This window comes from Gallus gallus, chromosome 6 (genome assembly GCF_016699485.2).
Source record: "Gallus gallus isolate bGalGal1 chromosome 6, bGalGal1.mat.broiler.GRCg7b, whole genome shotgun sequence".
NCBI classification, from domain to species: domain Eukaryota; kingdom Metazoa; phylum Chordata; class Aves; order Galliformes; family Phasianidae; genus Gallus; species Gallus gallus.
Window position 1 is genome coordinate 11,983,631 of NC_052537.1, and position 18,270 is coordinate 12,001,900.

An 18,270-nucleotide genomic window follows, 5' to 3' on the forward strand; every position below is an offset into this window, starting at 1 on the left:
TCAGAAGGAATATGGTAGGAAAGAACTGATCCCCTTGAACTTCGATTTTTATTTTAAAAAGAGCTAGATTAATGGGAATGGCCAAGACAATCAGTACTGTATAGCATAAGAAAACCTTCAGTCTTTCACACAGTCCTGCTCTGATCTTTCTCTGCTCTTCACACAGCTCCTTCTCCAAAAAAAGAGGGATAATGCATCTTGCCTTGGATATCCTACATTGTCATTTCCAGAGCCCGAGAATAAACAGTGATACAGAAGAATGACAAAGTGGAGAGAGAAAGTGGTAGCACTTCTTTTCCTGCCTATGCCTTCTTTTAATAGAAAGTCTCTCAAAAATGAGGAGAAATCTCTCTGCTCAACTCTTCTGTTTATCAGATCCCACACTGGGAACAGTCTGCTGCAATTATCTTCCCCTACAAGAAATTTGCCATCATTTCTAACAATGAAGCCTTCTTGAGCAGTATTTTCCAGGTCTGCAACTCAGTGCACTGGATTGCTGTGTGAGGGAGAAACAAGCTGAATGGATGCAAGTTTTCAGCCCTTACTAAATCCATCTGGTATGTAGGAACTGAGAAGAAAGCAACTCTTGAATTAGGCTCCTTTGAGGCATGAAGTGCCTGAAGCAACTCAAGATTTGCTAGCAGCCTCTAAAAAGGCCCTTACAGACAGATACAGGGAACTGTTCCGTGTTGATTTACACTTCTAGCTGTTCTATTCCTGGGCACATCAAAGCTAATTCAGTGATTGCACTCGAGCTGTGACAAGAAAATAGGCTGAGAACCTAAGAACCATTCTAGTTTGAGATGCATCTATTAATAGCAGATGAACTCACAAGCAGTAATTTGCCTTATCTACGGAAAAAACTCTTATTACCTGAGCAATTGCATCCTTGAGTTGATTGTATTTCTCTAGATCAAATCGTGACTTTTTGGCTCCTTTATGGAAAAATAGCAAGTACTGTCTGTCTCTTGCATCTGGATAAACATACTCCTAAAAAAAAAAAAGTAGGAATAAAGCATCACAACACGGGATACTATTAGTACAGTACATATCAGACGTGTTTTGGAAGTTGCTTCTGATAGTGAAGGCACAAAACCAGACTGCACTGACTAAGCTCTCTGCCAGTGAGGTGGGGTGACCCTAGCTGGTAGCTAAGCTCCCACCCAGTCACTTGTCCACCTCTCTTCAGCAGAATCACCAAAAGAATCAGAAGGGCAAAAGGCAAGAACAGGAGTCCAATACCACAGCTTTTCTAGGGATACTCTACTGCAGGACGTCACAACTTTCTGAAGCACAGATAACCCTAAGCAGCAGAGCTGTTAACACCAAATCCCACGGAGCCTCAACACAGGTCTGCCTGCTGAAATTAACTTTCCCTTGCACTGGCATATCACACAGCTTCCATCTGGGATGCATGCAATGATCAGGCTGTCAGGTAGAAAAAAGCTGTTTTTAGATTTCTGAAACAATGAGATTTCAAGTCTGGCAAAAAAGGTACTAGCTGATACAGATGATGATGTTTGCTGCCATCTCTGAACTCAGCATGTTAAGTTACAACAGTTCTTGACAAAAGATATTGTGACAAGGGTGAATATGTTCAGCCCCTCAAGTGACATGGTTAGCACAGCCCTGGGACACTGTACTGGAATACTGGAATACACACACTATCTATTCTAGTGATCTTGCAATAGCAGAGACTGAGCCCTTACCCCTTCATTCCTTAAGTGTGATTATTTAATTTCAATGGCAATGGTGAGACAAACCACATAATAGAAATCTCCACAGATAGTCTGTCACAACTGCAAGAACCCAGAGAAGCATAGATCTGCTCTGTGCAAAAAGCTTTGCAATATTGGAGCAGGTCTAGTTTTTGAAGAGACAGAGCCTGCTAGTCAAGTGAATCTGGAACTGCACCAGGAAGCAAGCATTCAAATGTGTCTGATTCATTTGGTTAGGAGGCCAGATCTATGAGACATCTGAACAAAAGGCATTTCTAAAATGATTTTTGAGCCCTTCTTGTCTCTTCAGGAAAAGTCAACAGCTCATGTTGGAGATGCGTTCTTCCCTGAAATTCAGAAGGTATCTCAGATTATTTGGGCTGGTAAGCCACAACACTTGCAGGCCCTGGTGCAAGTCAGTGCACATGCATGCAGAAACTGCTGTCTGTCAGTGAATGAACCTGTATAGCTGAAGCAGCCAGAGGATGCACATGAATGCTTATGGTTAGACAACCAGGAAATGAGTGAGGATCAGCACCAGAAAACCCCACATCATAAGCTCCAACAGGGTTAGGAAGAGGCAAAGTAACTTCTAGAGGGCATGATTTTGCTATTTTCCTGGGGAGTAGAGCTCAAGTAAAGTCTTCTATTGAAGCATCGATGTCAGCACATCAAGTCCTACCTGGCGAGTCATTACGAAATAAGCATACATTGCCATGGCACTACCATAGGTGATGAAATAGGTGACTGGTTCCATAATGTCCCAAGAGTACTCCCACCACGTGAGGCGGGCCAGAATCCCAAACTGAGTGGCCATGTAGGCCAGACCTCCCCACAACACCAAGGTTGTCCTCTTCTCTGCTTTCCTGCTGAGCTCCAGCCTTACCTGCAGAAAACAGAAGCACATCCCTTGTATTCTCAAAAGGAGATTTGATATCATTAAGAGATAACGTAAAAATAATACATCTGTATTAAATGCAACATTGTGACATAAGTGAGTCTAGGTTACATAGACAACTTTATACTTCTTTTGTATCAGTATCTCGCAATCATCCTTATTTTACGCTGAGTATATTTTGGACATTTTGCAAAGTTTTTTCTATCTCTGTGCTCAGAAATGTTCCGTTGAACGAGAGCCCCAGTCTGCAGTAACAAGTTCATTTCTTACTATAGGGGAAGGAAACTATTTCTGCAGACATCAGAAACAGATGTGGTTTGGTGCACAAAGTGGCAAATTTACCTTCAGTGATTTTGTGACTATCTGAAGCATGTTAGGGCTTAATAAAAACATAGAAATAAATTAAGCATGCACTTGGAGGATAAGTAAAACACAGTAAGAAGCTTCTCACTTTTTCTAGTGGTGCTAGCTGCTCCTTCAATTCCTCTAGTCTCCCTATCAGCTCCTTCTCTTTGTTCAGCTGGTGTTCCTCGATGCACAAGGCAGTGTACAACTGCTGAACCAATGTCTTGACATCATTCAGCGTGGTTGCGTTCTCATGGCTTAAGAGCTCTAGGAAAGAAAAAGACTGCTTTGTGTGCATTTATCCACAGGACTCCTTACACGCTCTTCAGAAACTGCTATTATTCTGCAGAGGAAGCATTTGAAACAACCTTTTCAACACAAAAGCTTTTGGAAGAGCTCCAGCACACTGAGACAATGCAACATCTTCAAAAGTAAAATAGGCTTTATTATTGGATATTCCTGAAGTTGGAGAAGAACACAAAGAAGTTGTATGCTAGTAGTTTGCCAGAGATCAACAGCTGCTTTAGATCCATAGCTGTATGCAAGACTCAAAGACAAATGAACCACTAGCACAATCCCCTGCACCAGCTGTCAAGAAACAGTCAGAATTCAGGCTGCAGATCATCAACTGTACTCACAGACAGTGGCAGCCATTGATCTTAGGTTAGCAGAACGTGCAGTCTTATAATTACTTCAAGTACCGATGCCTGGAATTGTTTACCAACACACAATGGACAAACTCACTGTTGAGCTGCCGAAGGGTAACGAAAGCCTCTCTCACTACATTTAAGACAGCAACATGGCTGCTAACTGGAACAGTCTGTAATCCTGTACTTCAATACAGAAAGGATTCCTAAAGGAAATCAGCTTACAAAGAAGTTGTGACTAGTGGTACTGAATTATGTACTCCATATGGAAAAAAACTAAGTTTGAAGCAAAAAGTCTCAACATTAGTCAATTAAAATCAAAATATTAAAAAATGGTAGCATCCCTTGTCTTGAACCTTAGGTTGTCTTGAGTACCATTTTATCAACACAAAAAACAACTAACAGAAAATCTGCAGCAACTCACATTCTGGGAAGGGTAGACTTGGGCTGTAGCTGAACAACAAATAGAAGAGTTTTGACTCCTAACAGCTTGAGCTGTTAGCATACCCAGAAAAAGAAATGACTTAGCTGTGTGTGCCAAGGCAAAAGGTAGGCAAACAACACCAATTGCCATCTAAGCATCTTCAATACCACTGTGAAGAAAAAGAATCTTTGTGACCTTATGAAATCATCATTGAGATGTCCTTAGTATTTCAAGGTACTCTGTCCTGGCATTTACATTTCAATACACAATTTCAATTCTGTTAAAATGGAAAAGCAATATTTAAGAAGTTGAACAGAAGTAATCTCAGAGGCTATTTACAGGCACAATCATTCTAATACAAGCTAACTATAGAAATCTCCTAGGCAAATGAATCAGAGGCAGCAATTTGACGTAACCTAGGTGATCCCTGAGCTCACCTGGCAGCACACTGTGGATATACCATAAAAACGAGTTAACCAAGATGATATCAGCCCCTTAACACAGACTTGGCTTTCTCCAGCAGTAGCCGAGTGGGATGTATGACTTGGCCTGCCCTGGGGCAACAGTTTCTTCAGTGTGGAAACGGACACACTGTTTGCATTCTCATTTAATTGTACTGAAACTTACGGACCAGACAGCTAGGCAAACAGCTGGAAAAGACGTCTTGTTCAAATCCTCACTCCACTTCTCCGGCTTATAAAGTCTTAAGGGTGCAAAAACACTACATCCAGGATACAGTGCACAGGGGGTGAGAGAGAGCAATAGTCTTTGTGTGGTTCCACAAGTGAGTTTAATACCCAAATCATCGTGAAAAGTTCTCTTACAGTGGTTTTAAGGAGACTGGAGAGAAACCATCTCTAGCAGATGTCAGCCTAACACACACATAGGAGAGAGCTGGCACCGCATCCAATACTGCACTACCAAAATTGGTTTTCCTGCACGCTAAGCACACAGATCCCTGAATCATCAGAAAAAAAATTAAAAATTTCTGGCAGTATTTCTATATTGTGAACTATAACACGCTACAATTGATTTTTCATTTCCAACATTCAAAGTACCAGTCTTCACTGTCAAACAAGAGAATGATTCTCCTAAATCAGCTAACATAAGTTTCAGGCTAATTCTCATTTGGTATTCAACTACCTCATAGTAAGTTAAAACTATTAGATTATTTTTCCCTTCATTTCTTCATTTATTCCTCTTATGGGGAATAATGCCCTTGAACAGAATGAACATTTGCTTTTCATCATTACTTTATGACTACTCGCATACAGCTAAATTAGAGTGCAAGGGTAGGATTACACACTACAAGGTTTCCTTGAAAAATACTTCACGTTCTCAAACATGCATATTAAACTGTTTTTACTAGCCACTGACTACTGAAATGATTTTATGAAGTTTATAAGAACCAGGCTGGTTTACCTCTCTTTGGTGGTCTAACATGATATGTGATGTCGTTGATGATCAGTTTGAAGTCATCCAGTAGAAGTAAATCTATGCCCGTGGAGGAAGCAACACGAGTGCCATCTGTAAGGCAAACAGGCAACTCATCAATACAGGGACCTAAACAAGTTGGAACAGTATCCCATATCTGACTGTTGGACTTAAACATTTTCCTGCAGACAACACTCTTTGTCGAGCCAGGCAAAGAGAACTCATAAGACATCCTAATGATGTCCCAGAGATTTGATGGCTAACAGATGCATAGTAATTGAGCAAAACACTGAAATAAGCAACTAAGTGAAATACAACAGCATTCACAGCTAAATAGGAACTCCTTACCTTATACCACCATTCACACCTGTTTCTGTACAAATTGCTTAGCAACTCTATACAGGCAACCTGCACCTTCAGACTAAATACTTGGAAACTCACCTGAAATATGAACATCAGTCCTAATAGAGGTAAAATGGGACCTTGGCCAAATTAAGGCTTTCAGACAAAACCACCTAGAGCAGCTGCTTACATGCTGTAAGGAGCTTGAACACAGGCTTATACTTTTCTCACTTCTCTGGAACGTAATGTGCATTCCAAATATAAACTTCATGTTATCAATTGCCCCAGGCAGAAATCCCCCCCGTACACTGGTTTAAATTTGCAGTGCTCCAGCACAGGCTACCACTACATACACTGTGTTCACACGACATTCAAACTGCAAATAGAGATGCAACAAAGACAACGTCTTTACTGTGAGAGAATCTTTAAGCCTTAATGTCCTTACTAAGAACATTTTCCTCCTCTTTCACGCTACAATTAGATTTCGTCCACAGACCTGACACCAGAGTCAGTTAGTGGAATATTCCTACTCCAGAACTGATGTTTCCACTTTCTTGGGAATGTCTGAGAATCCACACCATATCGAGCTTTTACTTATGAAGGGAAAGGCTGGATAAAAATATCTGACAAGTAAATCAATTAGTTAGTAAACAAGAGTACCTGCTGAGTAGATCGCAACCCGATCAATTCCTCGGTCCTCTGCTTGCAGCTGCTGTAAGAACACACCAACGGAGTCTGAGATAGGTTTGAGGGTGAACTGGCAACGTTCACGCCGGGATGGAAGATTCACAGAAATCACAGGTAAGCCATTTTGGTAAACCACCGTCACTTCTACAAAAAAGAAGATGAAAATAAAGGTTCCCTTCAAAATGAGCAGATCTCATAGTAGTTCCGTATTTGTCCCATGGAGACAAGGAAGATACCATTATGAGCTGAACAGAAAACAAAGTAAATTTTCAGTTCTCTATCTACCAATGTCCTTTGAAAGCAAAAAAAAAACCCTAAGTGACGTTAGAGTTTTTCACTCCATTTTACTTGGCAGTATCTGTTATGCTCCCAGAGCTTTGTAGAAAAGTAAAAGAAGGTATTTAGTCTAAGCACAGTCACCTTCAAACTAAAGGCAGCACAGCACGTATTGGTTAGATTTTGAGAACCAAAGCATCTCAGACTGTGTAAGACCAATCCATGCACCATTTAGTGGGATTTGTGGCCCAAGAGACAAAGGCAGGTGGTATACATTAGGAAATACCAAGGAAGGCTTACTTCAAATCTTTTTACTGTTATGTTCCAGTTTCCTGCTCTTTGTCCTGAAGCAACAAATATTTAAGAGAGCCGTCAGAAGAATGAGGTTGTAGGAACAGCACTATGAGTTTCAGTTTCAAGGTCACTTCATTTAAAATTCATGGGATCGATACACTTAGTACTTCAGAAGACCGACATTACTTCTTCAGTGCAGATAAAACAATCTTTTCCATTTCCTTAGTGTTGTCAGGAGCTTTTTCAATAGCGCTCTCAAGGATTTCACTGCACCTTCCTATAATTTATTGTGGTGATCTGTACCAACTGTAAGCTAGTTATTAGCTTACTGCCAGAAAGAACCCACTGCAGGCATATCCATGTGTTGAAAAGCTAGAAGTTCACATTCCCTAAGCCCTCTACTGAGTCACGAACAGTCAAAGATCTCCTCAAATGTAGCAATTGTTAAAAGTTAAAAAAAGTTATAGCAAGCACACCTACAAACAATTCACTTGGAATTGTTGCATACTTTTTCCTACGTAAAAATATACTGTCATTTTTTTGTTGCAGACTGTGTCCCAGGGATTGTGCAGTCACACCCACCCACGCTACACCTGGTATTTCCACCTGTTGTAGTTTTGGCCAGCAGCACAAACCACACCATCTATAAGGGCTGCTCCAAAACTAATGCCTCCTATTTTATTCTGTTGGCCCGTGACATCAGACAGACAGCGGTGGTACGGCAGTAGAGGCTGAACCTTCCCACCAGTATCCCATTACATTTTGTTGCTGTGCGACAGATGACAGCACAGGGGCAGTCTGACCAAATGGAGTCCATCATGGAAAGGCGTATGAAGCCAAGGCGTGGAACTGAATTCCATGCAGAATTAATGGTACCCACTGACATGCATTTATGTTTGTTGTACACTTATGGAGACCAAACAGCAGATATGAGCACAGTGAGGCGGTGGGTGCTGTGTTTCAGCAGAGGCAACTGTGGGTCACTTCCACTGATGTAGACTGTTACGAGTGCAGCATGCAAGCTTTTGTTCATCACTGGCAAAAATGCACAGGTGATGGCAGTGACTATGTTGAAAAAGTGTTTTGTAGCTGAGAATTTGCTGCATCAAAGCACTGTCTTACTCTTTGTATCTGTTGCAGTTTCCATGGAAATAAATGAGGCATTACTTTCAGAGTACCCCATATACCTTAACTCACCTAATTTCTGTACTGATATTCCAAGTCCAGTCAAGCAACTAACACCAAAACCAGCTGGCCAAAAAATTCAGTGGAAGTAGAAGTATGAAATTTTAACCAACAAAGGAAGTGATTCTCAGCATTCTTCTATTTAGAAAGCTCTGCAACAAGAGCCTTTATATCTCCTCTTGGAGTTACCTGCTGTCAGATGATCAACTCATCTATAACAACATCATTTGCGTATTGGGACACATCTTGGGGGCAACATGTTTTTTTCTGAAAAAGGAGACTCCTGGATGTTGAAAAAAGCCACACGGTGTATCACACTGTATTACACCATAAGAAGAGTTCACTCAGGCTTTGAGCTTACCATCACGCGCCTTCACAATTTGAATGAAACACACAAAGGCTTTCTCCCCTCCTTCACGAGATTGCTATCTACTGCTGATAGAGACGTCCTCACGCTACCATCAAGACTAGGTAGAAGTGACCAGATATGGATATCTAAAATGACTAAAGCATCTCAGGAAGTGTCACTGCTTGGAAAGGGATAAACACTTATTCACAAGACTCAGGCATCTGACAGGATTTCAGTAGCATTAGTGTTTCGATTCTTAAAATTCAGTCAGGTATTTACTGAAAAAATAAAGCACTGCCAGTTTATTTGGACAGTTAGACAGAATTTCAAGCTCTGTATCAACAGCTGTTGTGACACCAGCCATCAGATTTTGCTGTCTTTGACTCAAGTATTTGAGAAAGTGGATGGTAAGAAAAAAATTAGCATCAACTTACCCTTGTGATTTCTCTACATAAGGTAGGATCAACACATTAGGAAGCTTAGAACAGCTACTTAGGTATTGAATTCATTGATTGTGAGCAGCACGTACAATATTAACTTACGTACTGCTTATATAACTACTTGAGCGCTGCAGAGAACTCAATTGACACAAGAAACACTTTAAAATGCTACCTTGATCATACAGGCAGTGAGCAAGTTGACTGTAGAACAGGAGAGAAGAGCATTCGCACCAACTCTTTTCTGTCCATCCTGTTGGCACAAGCCAACAGCCCAGCTCTGTGAGTGCCAGTTGTGAAGAAAGCACACACAGCCCATCTGGTCACATTTTAACTCTGCACAACCCAGGTGGAGACCATGGTGACAGATGCAATAGGTCAGACTGTACCAACAGTTACCATCAGCAGCAGCAGCATGCACAAAATCTCTTAGCTTCAACAGCTTAAGGGAAGCATTAGAGTCCAAATTGTTTCCTTCTGAGGACAGGCTCAGTAAGCCCAGAATTACAGCTGTCTTATGTTTTCTTTACAAGAAGCTTGTAGAAGCCTTTCTCCAACTTAATTCACTGGAAGTAAAGTCTAGAATTGCAGTTTGATTCTCTCATCTCCCACACAAGATCAGTTTTTACTACACTGGAGAGGGAAGAGCTCAGAAGGAAGTTAAAAAAACAGTAAATCGAACACCTGAAGGACTTGTCAATAACACAAACCTAACAAGGAACAATAGAGCTCCATTAAAAGCTGTTAACTGCAATATGGCTGTCTGCTTTGCTTCCTTCTGCTCTGACAGTGCTATGAATGGTCTGCAAGAGGAAAACTACGATGAAGTGGACAAAACTTTTTATACAATCCATGTATTTAATATAATATATCCATCACATTTATAGAATTATATTTAGTGAGGTGTCAAAATGATTCATTCACTTACTTCTAGTTTAGAGGTAATACTTGGGCTAATCATTACTTATCAAGTTTCAGGCCACTATTTAAATGCATGTACAAGTAATTGTATACAAGCACTTAAGTTTGCAGACAACCTACAACCTGTCCAGAAACATTGCTAAATAAGACCAAGGAGGATTTTAAAAGCTTTACACGCTGTAATAAACATGAGCTTGCTTTGAGGTATGAATTCCATACTGCACCACAGTTTTGAACTATGTGTGCTCCACCAACAGGGTTCTTGAACACTTCATAAAGCAAGCTACAGGGAAGAAAAAGGTATGGACAAAAGAGAAATCCGTATTGAACAGATAGTGCTGGTAAATACAAAGTTATTGGAAAAAGTAACAAGGAAGATATTCAAGCATAATATAACAAGAGATTCATCAAACCGGACAAGTAGCTATACACAGGTTATTCTCTCAACCTTGTATTTGTCCTCTACTCTTCTACCTGTTTAAGCCTACCAGTTCAATTATTAGGAGTTCTCCACAGCAGTCCTGTTCCCTTTGTTTTTGCACACAGTCACTATCCCAGCAGGGGAAGCAATTGCAGACGAGCCCTTTACTTTGTTAGCTTTCAGACTTTACTAACAAGCCTTAACAGTAAGAGGATCCTCTAACTGCTTGTGTCAGTCAGCATAAGCACTCCAGTCTCTGTTCCCAGCACGCAAATGTTAAGCAGGCAGCCATCTCAAAGCTGTTTGTTTCCTCTTTGCATTTTGCATACTGAGATTTTTTAAAGTTCCACCTACCTCAGCAGCACATTCCTTTGCTTTATGTTATGACAGCCTTATCAGAAAAAGCTTAATGCTTGAGCTGTCCCAGAATTTAAATAAAGGAACAAAACTGCCATGGCTTCACAACTTACCGCAGCAGGCAGAGGGCTTTCAACCACCCAAGTGCCCGGGATGAACTGTACTTTCATTACACACAAGTTAACAAGGCACACGGTAACCTGAAACATATCGCACGGACCTCAAGGCCACACATCAGGAAGATGCCTGACAAGTTTGGGACAATTAAACGCAACATAACATCCTTCACTGTAAACCTGTCCAGTTCTATAAGGGCAGTTATTGGAGAAGTCGGCCGTTTCCTTGATTCTTCTTGACTGACTTTGTTCTGTCACTTTCTCAGTTCAGAATGGGATTACCTCCTAGTCAGCAAAGACTCAACTAGAAAGGGGGTCAGCAACGTGATTACAGCCAAAAGCGAGCCCAGAGTTTTTCTGCGTCACTCACCATCAGAGGGCACTACCGTACTGCAATAGACCACTCTCACACTCTGCCAAGGAGAAAGCCTCTGATGCACCTAGAAAACACAAGCACAGCAAAAGGACAAATGTTGAGTCGCACTGCCTGGCAGAATCACAGCCCACAGCCGCCTCCTGCCCCCCCCTCCTCCCACCCTAATGCCTGCGCTAGGCATTTCCTCCTGGCCACCGCCAGCCCGGAGCACCTGCGGGAACAGCCCCAGCTCTGCCATCTGCCACCCAGCACGGCTCTCCCCTCGGCCAAGCTCACCTCTACGTGCTTCACACTCAGTGCTCTGAGTGTGAAGTGGTGAAGGATTAGGGAGTTCTTGATTAGGAGATTCATCCTCTTTGGTTGTTTTCTCTGCTGAACTACGTATTTTCCCTCCTCCTTACAGAGGGGGAAACCTAACTAAGATACAAGTAGTAAACACACCCGGGCATAGAACGGATTGTCTGAGGCAGAAACAAAAGCCCTGATACTGAGCTATAAAAGGAGCAAGTCTAATGAAAGAAGCAAGTGCATGAATGGCTCTTATGTTCTTCAGCCTTGGTAAGGGACTAATTTGTTCATAAAAACAGGCAATCAGGCCGATTTAAAGACTATTTAAGATCTGTCTCCTAAGATGTTATTTTGGATTGGTTACACACGAACCACCACATCCACCCAGTAAAATTACAATTCTGGCAAGCAGGAGCTGCACTGTAGAACAGAACAGAGCTCAACAGCAGCTCTCATCTGTCCACAGTGGCATACAGTCAATGATCACCAAAATTCAGCTGCCAAGTCTGCATTTCTGTGAAGGCAGCCCACCGTTATGGCTTGTTTCAAGCAAATTTGTGATGGAAGCCTGCAAACAAAAGCCATGCTGTTGATTATTTGTGAAGCTACTTTCAACAACCTATCTCAACCATCTTTACTACTACGCTTTTCTTCTGAAGCTTGCTCCACAAATCCAGGACAGCCTCACAGCTACATCAGTCTTACAGTCAAGGCCTGTGCCCAGGAAGTCAATGCATTGACAGCTCTGGAAACTTGCTTTATTTCGTGCTGTATTTACGCTCCATTCAGTCTCGACAATGAAAATCACTGAAGTCATCTTCAATTTTGCTTGTTGCTGCAACTGCATTTTAGCTTTCCACAATCGAGTTAAGTAGTTAACAGCAAAGGAGAGCTCAGCTTTAAACAGCCGCAACTGCACACAAGTGGGAAACTGCACATTTTGGAAGATGACACCTTTGGACAAGGTAACATAATAAATCACCTGTACATTGGGAACCAAAGAGTAAATTTGCCTTCTGGCATTTGAAAAATAAGTCTTCTGAACTGATTACCACTCCTATGCAGCTACTAAGCAACCAGGAATCTACCCAGTGTGAAAAATGATGTTTTAAATAAGAAAAACAAACTAACCACACGTGCAGCCATGCATTTCAGACAAATCAAGGTACTGCTTTGGCATCACTGTTACACTGTGAAGCCGCTTTTGAGCTTGAACTCAGAATCAAGTGGTACCTGAGAAGGGGAAACATCCGTAAATTCAAACAAAAAGCCCCACAGCCAACAGACCTTTTCCTATTTGAATCCAGCAACTTCAACTGTTACTCCTTTACCAAAAAAATCACACCAGATACGACAGTAAGTGGGACATGGAACAGTCTGTGAAAGCACTTTCCCAAAGGCCTGTTTACATATTTATTTCACCCAATCGTGTGGCAGAGCTGCTTCTCACTGCTTTCCTTTTCCCTTTTGCATAGCAGCGACCATTACTTCTGAAATACTGCTCACCAGGAGCCTGTCTTCCTACCACATTTGCACAGCAGCCCATACGTTTTACCAGCTGCTCTCAGAAACTCCTCAAACACACCAAATCCAGTTTTATCTCACCACAAAATAGCTATATAACTGAAAGATATTATAAGCTAGCATCTGCAATGAATTTACCTTAAGGCCATGAGCATTTGACAGGCATAAGCTCCAGTCTCCCTACCTTCAGACAACACAGACAAGAACAGGAAAAGGCAAAATGGGTTGAGAAACAGGGCATGTCAGATGACTAATGAAAAGGCTGAGGCATCCCCGGGCTTAATGTCTTGGACCATTTCTTTTGCCAACCACACAGCAGTAACCAGCACTACGTTTTAGACAAGGAGACGCTGGTTAAACTACTTCTGTCTGTCACTGCTGCGGATCTGAACTGTGCTTTATGATACTGCTGTCAGAAATCTCCCATCCAGGGAAACAGTCTCTACTGGTTAGAGCCAAAAAGAGAAACAAATGAACACAAACTCAGCAGAGACCCAAACATCATCTTCTGCCATCCCAGATTTGGGCGTGCTTAAGGAATAAGCAATCATTTTTATTCTTGAAGGGCAGCTACTGCTTTCAAATGGAGTTGGACAAAAATACCAGAATCTTTTATCCTATGTCTGCAATTCAATAGCAATTGTGACGGAAGGCTGACGTTTTGGATCAAAGTAAGCATAGGGTGGTGGAGAGGAACTTGTTTCAAGCTTGGCTGACCTGATCTCACCATCTGCAGACCATCAACAGCTCACTGCTTCAATGTGTGGAATAACCACACTGAGGTTCCAGCTGAGACTTCCAAAGCAAGTGATACTGTGGGTCTGAAAAGCACCCAATACTGAAATGAGGAGCTCTAAGTACCCTCATGATACTGTGCGCCTGAACACAACGCAAGCAAGAATTTACTACTCGCATCCATTCAATTCTTCCTCTCCTGTCTCACTGTTGGTAGGAGGCTCAAGGTTATATGGCAGCTTCACTCCCAGAATGATCAAAAGAGCAAGAGTTGAAAACAAGAACCACCAAAAAAAAACCCACCAATATCCAGAGTAACACTTCCTCTCCTGCCTTGTCAGGGCCTACATCAGACAATCTGAAGGTAAAACACCAGCATCTCTAGAGGTCTGACTAGTTAGTTCAAACCTACACCAGCAACAAAGTTAATCAAAGCGGAAAGTGGAAAAATCAGCCTTTTAGGGGTCAGCAAGTACGCTCCAGCAGGGAAAGAGGGAGCAATCTGGCAGAGCTCACCTTCTGCATGTTGTGCAATTACCAAACGAAAGGATGGAGCACTAAGTCTCCAAAGGCTGACTGCAGTCAGAGAAGAGTTATAAAAAATAATAATAATAATAATAAAGCAAAATATTAAAAGGTGAATCTGTCTAAAATATAAGTAAAACATGCTGCTAATTCATTACCTGGAGTGCCATTAACCATCGTGTGCAGAGCTTCTGTGAAATAGAGCCTTGTCTGTACAACAAATTGACACGCTGTGAAATTAAGAAGGTACATTTACAAGCACCAGCGGCATTACCCACCAACAAGGGGCCTCCTTCTGCAGAAGCTGCCTCAAGTCACAGGTAAAGCAGCTCACCTTCCCAGCTGCTATTTCTCTCTCTTCCCACTGTCACAGCATCAAAAAAAGAACAATTTTGCCGGCTCAGTAAACTTCCCAGCCTGCATTTCAGCAACAAAAATTGCTGCAAGCTTCCCTGGGCTATCACACTTGCCCCATCCAACCACTCCAGAAGAGCCGAAGGGCTCCCTTTCTTGATCCTTTCCTTCTATGTTCAGCCTGTGACATTCCGATACCTCTCAAACAGTGCTTCCATTCTAAGTCCTCATGTCCTGCCCTCACACTCCCCCCTTACACCAGTGTGCATTACTAAAGCAGAGTAGACAGAGTGAAAATGGTGTTCTGAGCAGAAATCTAAGGTGTAGATTACCAAAGGACTCACAGAGCTGCTCCTCGCACTTCTCTTTTACTCTCATTCCTCTCTTTCTCAGCATTCTTGTCCTTTTCTCAGTTCCACAGGGGTACCAACATCCTCACTGAGGGGCTCAGCTTCACCTTGGGGAGGAATTACAGGAACCCTCCAGAAACTCCCCAGATGTTCTAGAACTGGCTGAGGGCAGCCTTGCTGAACTGCAGCTATTGAAGCAAGTTCCGCAAGTGGAGTCCTTCATGTACAAACTACTGCAAGGCTCTAAGCACAGACAAGGCCACTTCAGGTCTCTATACCAAAGCTGGCACTGGAATTGTAGCTCAGACTCAAAATGTGGGGAGAAGTGGGACCATTAGGATGAGACAACCCCTCTCCAGCAGTCCCCACCCCAGGCCAGCGAGCAGCCAGGCCCACAGCACGATGCCATGCTGCTGCCTCAGCCAGCACCCAGCACAGCCCTGCTCCTCTGCATGCCTCTCCTCGGTACCCTCCTGGACTCCTCAGGGCCTTCTGAAGAGATAGAAATGGGTCAGTCTGGCATCAGAGAGCTTTTCCCGCCTTCTTTTCCACCTCCACTCTTCCCACACATCTGGGCTCCACAGTGCACTTCCAGGACTTCTCTCAGATTTAGAAATGGCAATTTACAATTTTACTTGTTCAACAAATAAGAGTAACCTTGTATGGAAGGCTTCCTCCAACTTACTGCTGCTACAGTCTCTGGGTACGTCCGCACAGGAAATATTACATGAAACATTTCCTCTAAGGAACACAGTGTGCTTCTGTTTGGGACTGCGGCGTACCATAAAGTACACGCTGGCACCCTGGTACAGCCCTTACTGCTGCAGGAGAAGTGCTCAGCCTACAGATTTTTGATGCCCTGCAGCAAAAACGCCAACCATTTCAGCGCAGATTGGAATGTGGCAGGGAAAGAAAGATCTCACCGCCATTTTCACCATGCAGCTCATCTCCCAGGAGCTGACCAAGTCCCACTGGCTTGAACTCATTTCTTTACCTTCACCAAGCACGTCCTTGCTCATATTCCACTCGCAAAGTCAGAATTTGCCTCAGAAAGAACACTTTGCACCCACTGCCTCCACAGGGCAATGCTTCTGTGGATGAAGGTCAAGCAAATGAGAACCAGCCCGAATAACATCACTGTTTTCTGTTTTTATTTTTAAAGTAGGCCGAGGAGATGGACAGAGAGGAGGCAATGCCAGTGAGAAGTGGGAAGTGTTAATCTTGGCATTTTGAAGCACTTGGTACGACCTACACATGAGCAAATGGTCCTCGGTTAACCACTCTGCTCACTACTCCTGCCTGAATTTTCTCTTCTCCCGGGGTTAGGACAGAGCTGCATCACATCTGCTAGCAAAGGAACACAAACAGGAGGTGAGCTATAAATACTCCCTCCTCATCCTGCTTCCTCTGCCTATCTGCCTCCAAAGGCACAGGTATTCCACAGCGTCTAGGAAGAGGTAGGAGAGAGGAGATTTAAAGAGGATGAAGCAGCTCCTCCCTGTTCTTCACTGCCCCTCTCTGATAGCATTACTGCTGCCGTGGAGATGCTGCAACAATGAGTTTTGTAATGGGAACATCACTGCTAGCAGTAACTCTGATAGAGCCTCTTGAGGGCAGGAGCAGGAAGGTGAGGTGAGGCAAGGTAAAGTTTAATGGACACGTTAATCACTTTGGTCAAGCAGCCCCTGTAGCTTTTAATCAGGTGCTTTCCTGATGCTTCCACTGTCCCACTCCCTCCCTCCTCTCCCCAGCCCCCTTCCCCAAAACAACAACAAAAATCCTCAGGATAATTTTATTGCAACCGCCAACAGCTTGCAGAGTGTTACACTATTCCTACTCGACCTGAGACGGATAACCACAGTGCTCCAGCCCACCATGCTCCTTCCTTCTCAGCCTCCCACAAACATTTCTACCTCGAGCAGTTAGAAATTGGGGCTCGAACATTTCCCAGACACAGTTTGTGGTGCCAGCTCACAGTTTCACTATTAAAATATTTTTGCTCTGCTGGAGAAGATTGGTTTGAACTCTATTTCCTCAGTACAGCACTCATGGTTACTAGGGGAAAAAAACAACAACAACAAAAAGAAACAAACTGAGAATTTAATTCTGTTTTTCAGGCTTTCAGAATGCAAGGGAAAGCTAACAAAACACCATTCCATATTTAAAGCTTGCGTCCCCTTTGCAACCTGAACACAAAGGCAAGGCAAAGTGGAATTTTTCTCAGTTCATTACTCAAGTATTGTTCTGTTAACTCTTCCCAAACTAAAGGGACTTCCAAAGTCAGTTTAAGAAACAGTTTATCAATTTGGTTAGCTTTCATTCCACTCATTTCAGTTTCCTTCTGTTCTGCTGCACGACTGCCTTCTTCAGCCACTGACATCTGAGGACCGTATAAGCAGACAGATGGGATCAGATTGATTTCTGCACAGCAGTTCACTGCTGTTTCTGTTTGTTTTGTCTCTAGCTCTTACCTAACCACATGTGACAACTCCCTGCATATAAAGCCAGCTTGCAGATAAGCTCCTTCGCCTCTTCTCCCACCTTGCTGTCATTCTGCATAAGGGCAGGATGAGCTTCCTGGTGAGGAAACACCTACCGGCATACCTCAACGTTTACAGGATCGGGAGTAAAACAATAAGCTGAGCTATGAAGTGGAATTTCTACAGCTGCAAGGGAATTCCCTCTGTCTCAGTGCGCACTTGGGAGGAGCCAACTCATACTGGTTTCCCAGGGAAATCTACTCAGGGATGAGGAAACCCTGCTTTCAGCTGGTAAAAAGAAACAGCAGGCTCCTGCAGACTTCCAGGCCAGCAGCGGCATTGGTACAGCTTCAGAGGAAGCAACACTCTGAAACAGAGGTACAGCGTTCTGCAGGCCTCAGCAGTCCTTTGCATCACAGCGCTGGAGGAGTCTCACAGCACTCATTCCCTGCTCATTTTCCTGCAGGAAAGAAAGAACTCTGCTAACCTTATATGGCTTCAGTTCAGAAAGCAAACCAGCAGAGGAGAAACGCAAGTAGCCGTGGCTGAGGAGTGCCTCAGGCAGCGTGAGGCAGCTCCTTTGCACCCACCGAGTCACATCGGGTCAGCCCAAGCTTGAAAGACAAACCTTACCCCTCCCAAAAGAGCTCAGACACCCAGTTGGCTTTAGGACTGGATCTCTCATGAGGCACTTAGCTAACAGGAGCCAAAACTTATCTGGCACATCTGGGGAATATATTTCAGATATTCTCACATTCAGAGGTGTAGGTCCTAAGACAAAACCCAT

General features: G+C 43.1%; 1 protein-coding gene across 7 annotated transcripts in view; it reads right to left on the reverse strand.

Moving 5' to 3' along the window:
* The window catches only part of MCU (mitochondrial calcium uniporter), an 80,734-nt gene that overhangs the window by 2,186 nt on the left and 60,278 nt on the right, over nt 1–18,270 (reverse strand). For 2 of the 7 annotated variants that reach the window (XM_040702672.2, XM_040702673.2), the window contains exons 1-8: nt 12,647–15,692; nt 11,504–11,644; nt 11,222–11,291; nt 6,469–6,639; nt 5,455–5,559; nt 3,068–3,228; nt 2,401–2,604; nt 874–990 (exon numbers count right to left, since the gene is read on the reverse strand). In XM_040702672.2, coding sequence (XP_040558606.1) covers nt 874–990; nt 2,401–2,604; nt 3,068–3,228; nt 5,455–5,559; nt 6,469–6,639; nt 11,222–11,291; nt 11,504–11,644; nt 12,647–12,661 — 984 coding nt within the window. In that variant the 5' untranslated portion in view covers nt 12,662–15,692. Of the gene's footprint in view, nt 1–873; nt 991–2,400; nt 2,605–3,067; nt 3,229–5,454; nt 5,560–6,468; nt 6,640–11,221; nt 11,292–11,503; nt 11,645–12,646; nt 15,693–18,270 lie in introns of those variants that run through there. The other 5 variants (XM_015288227.4, XM_426497.8, XM_046943141.1 and 2 more) reach the window with 4 other exon arrangements.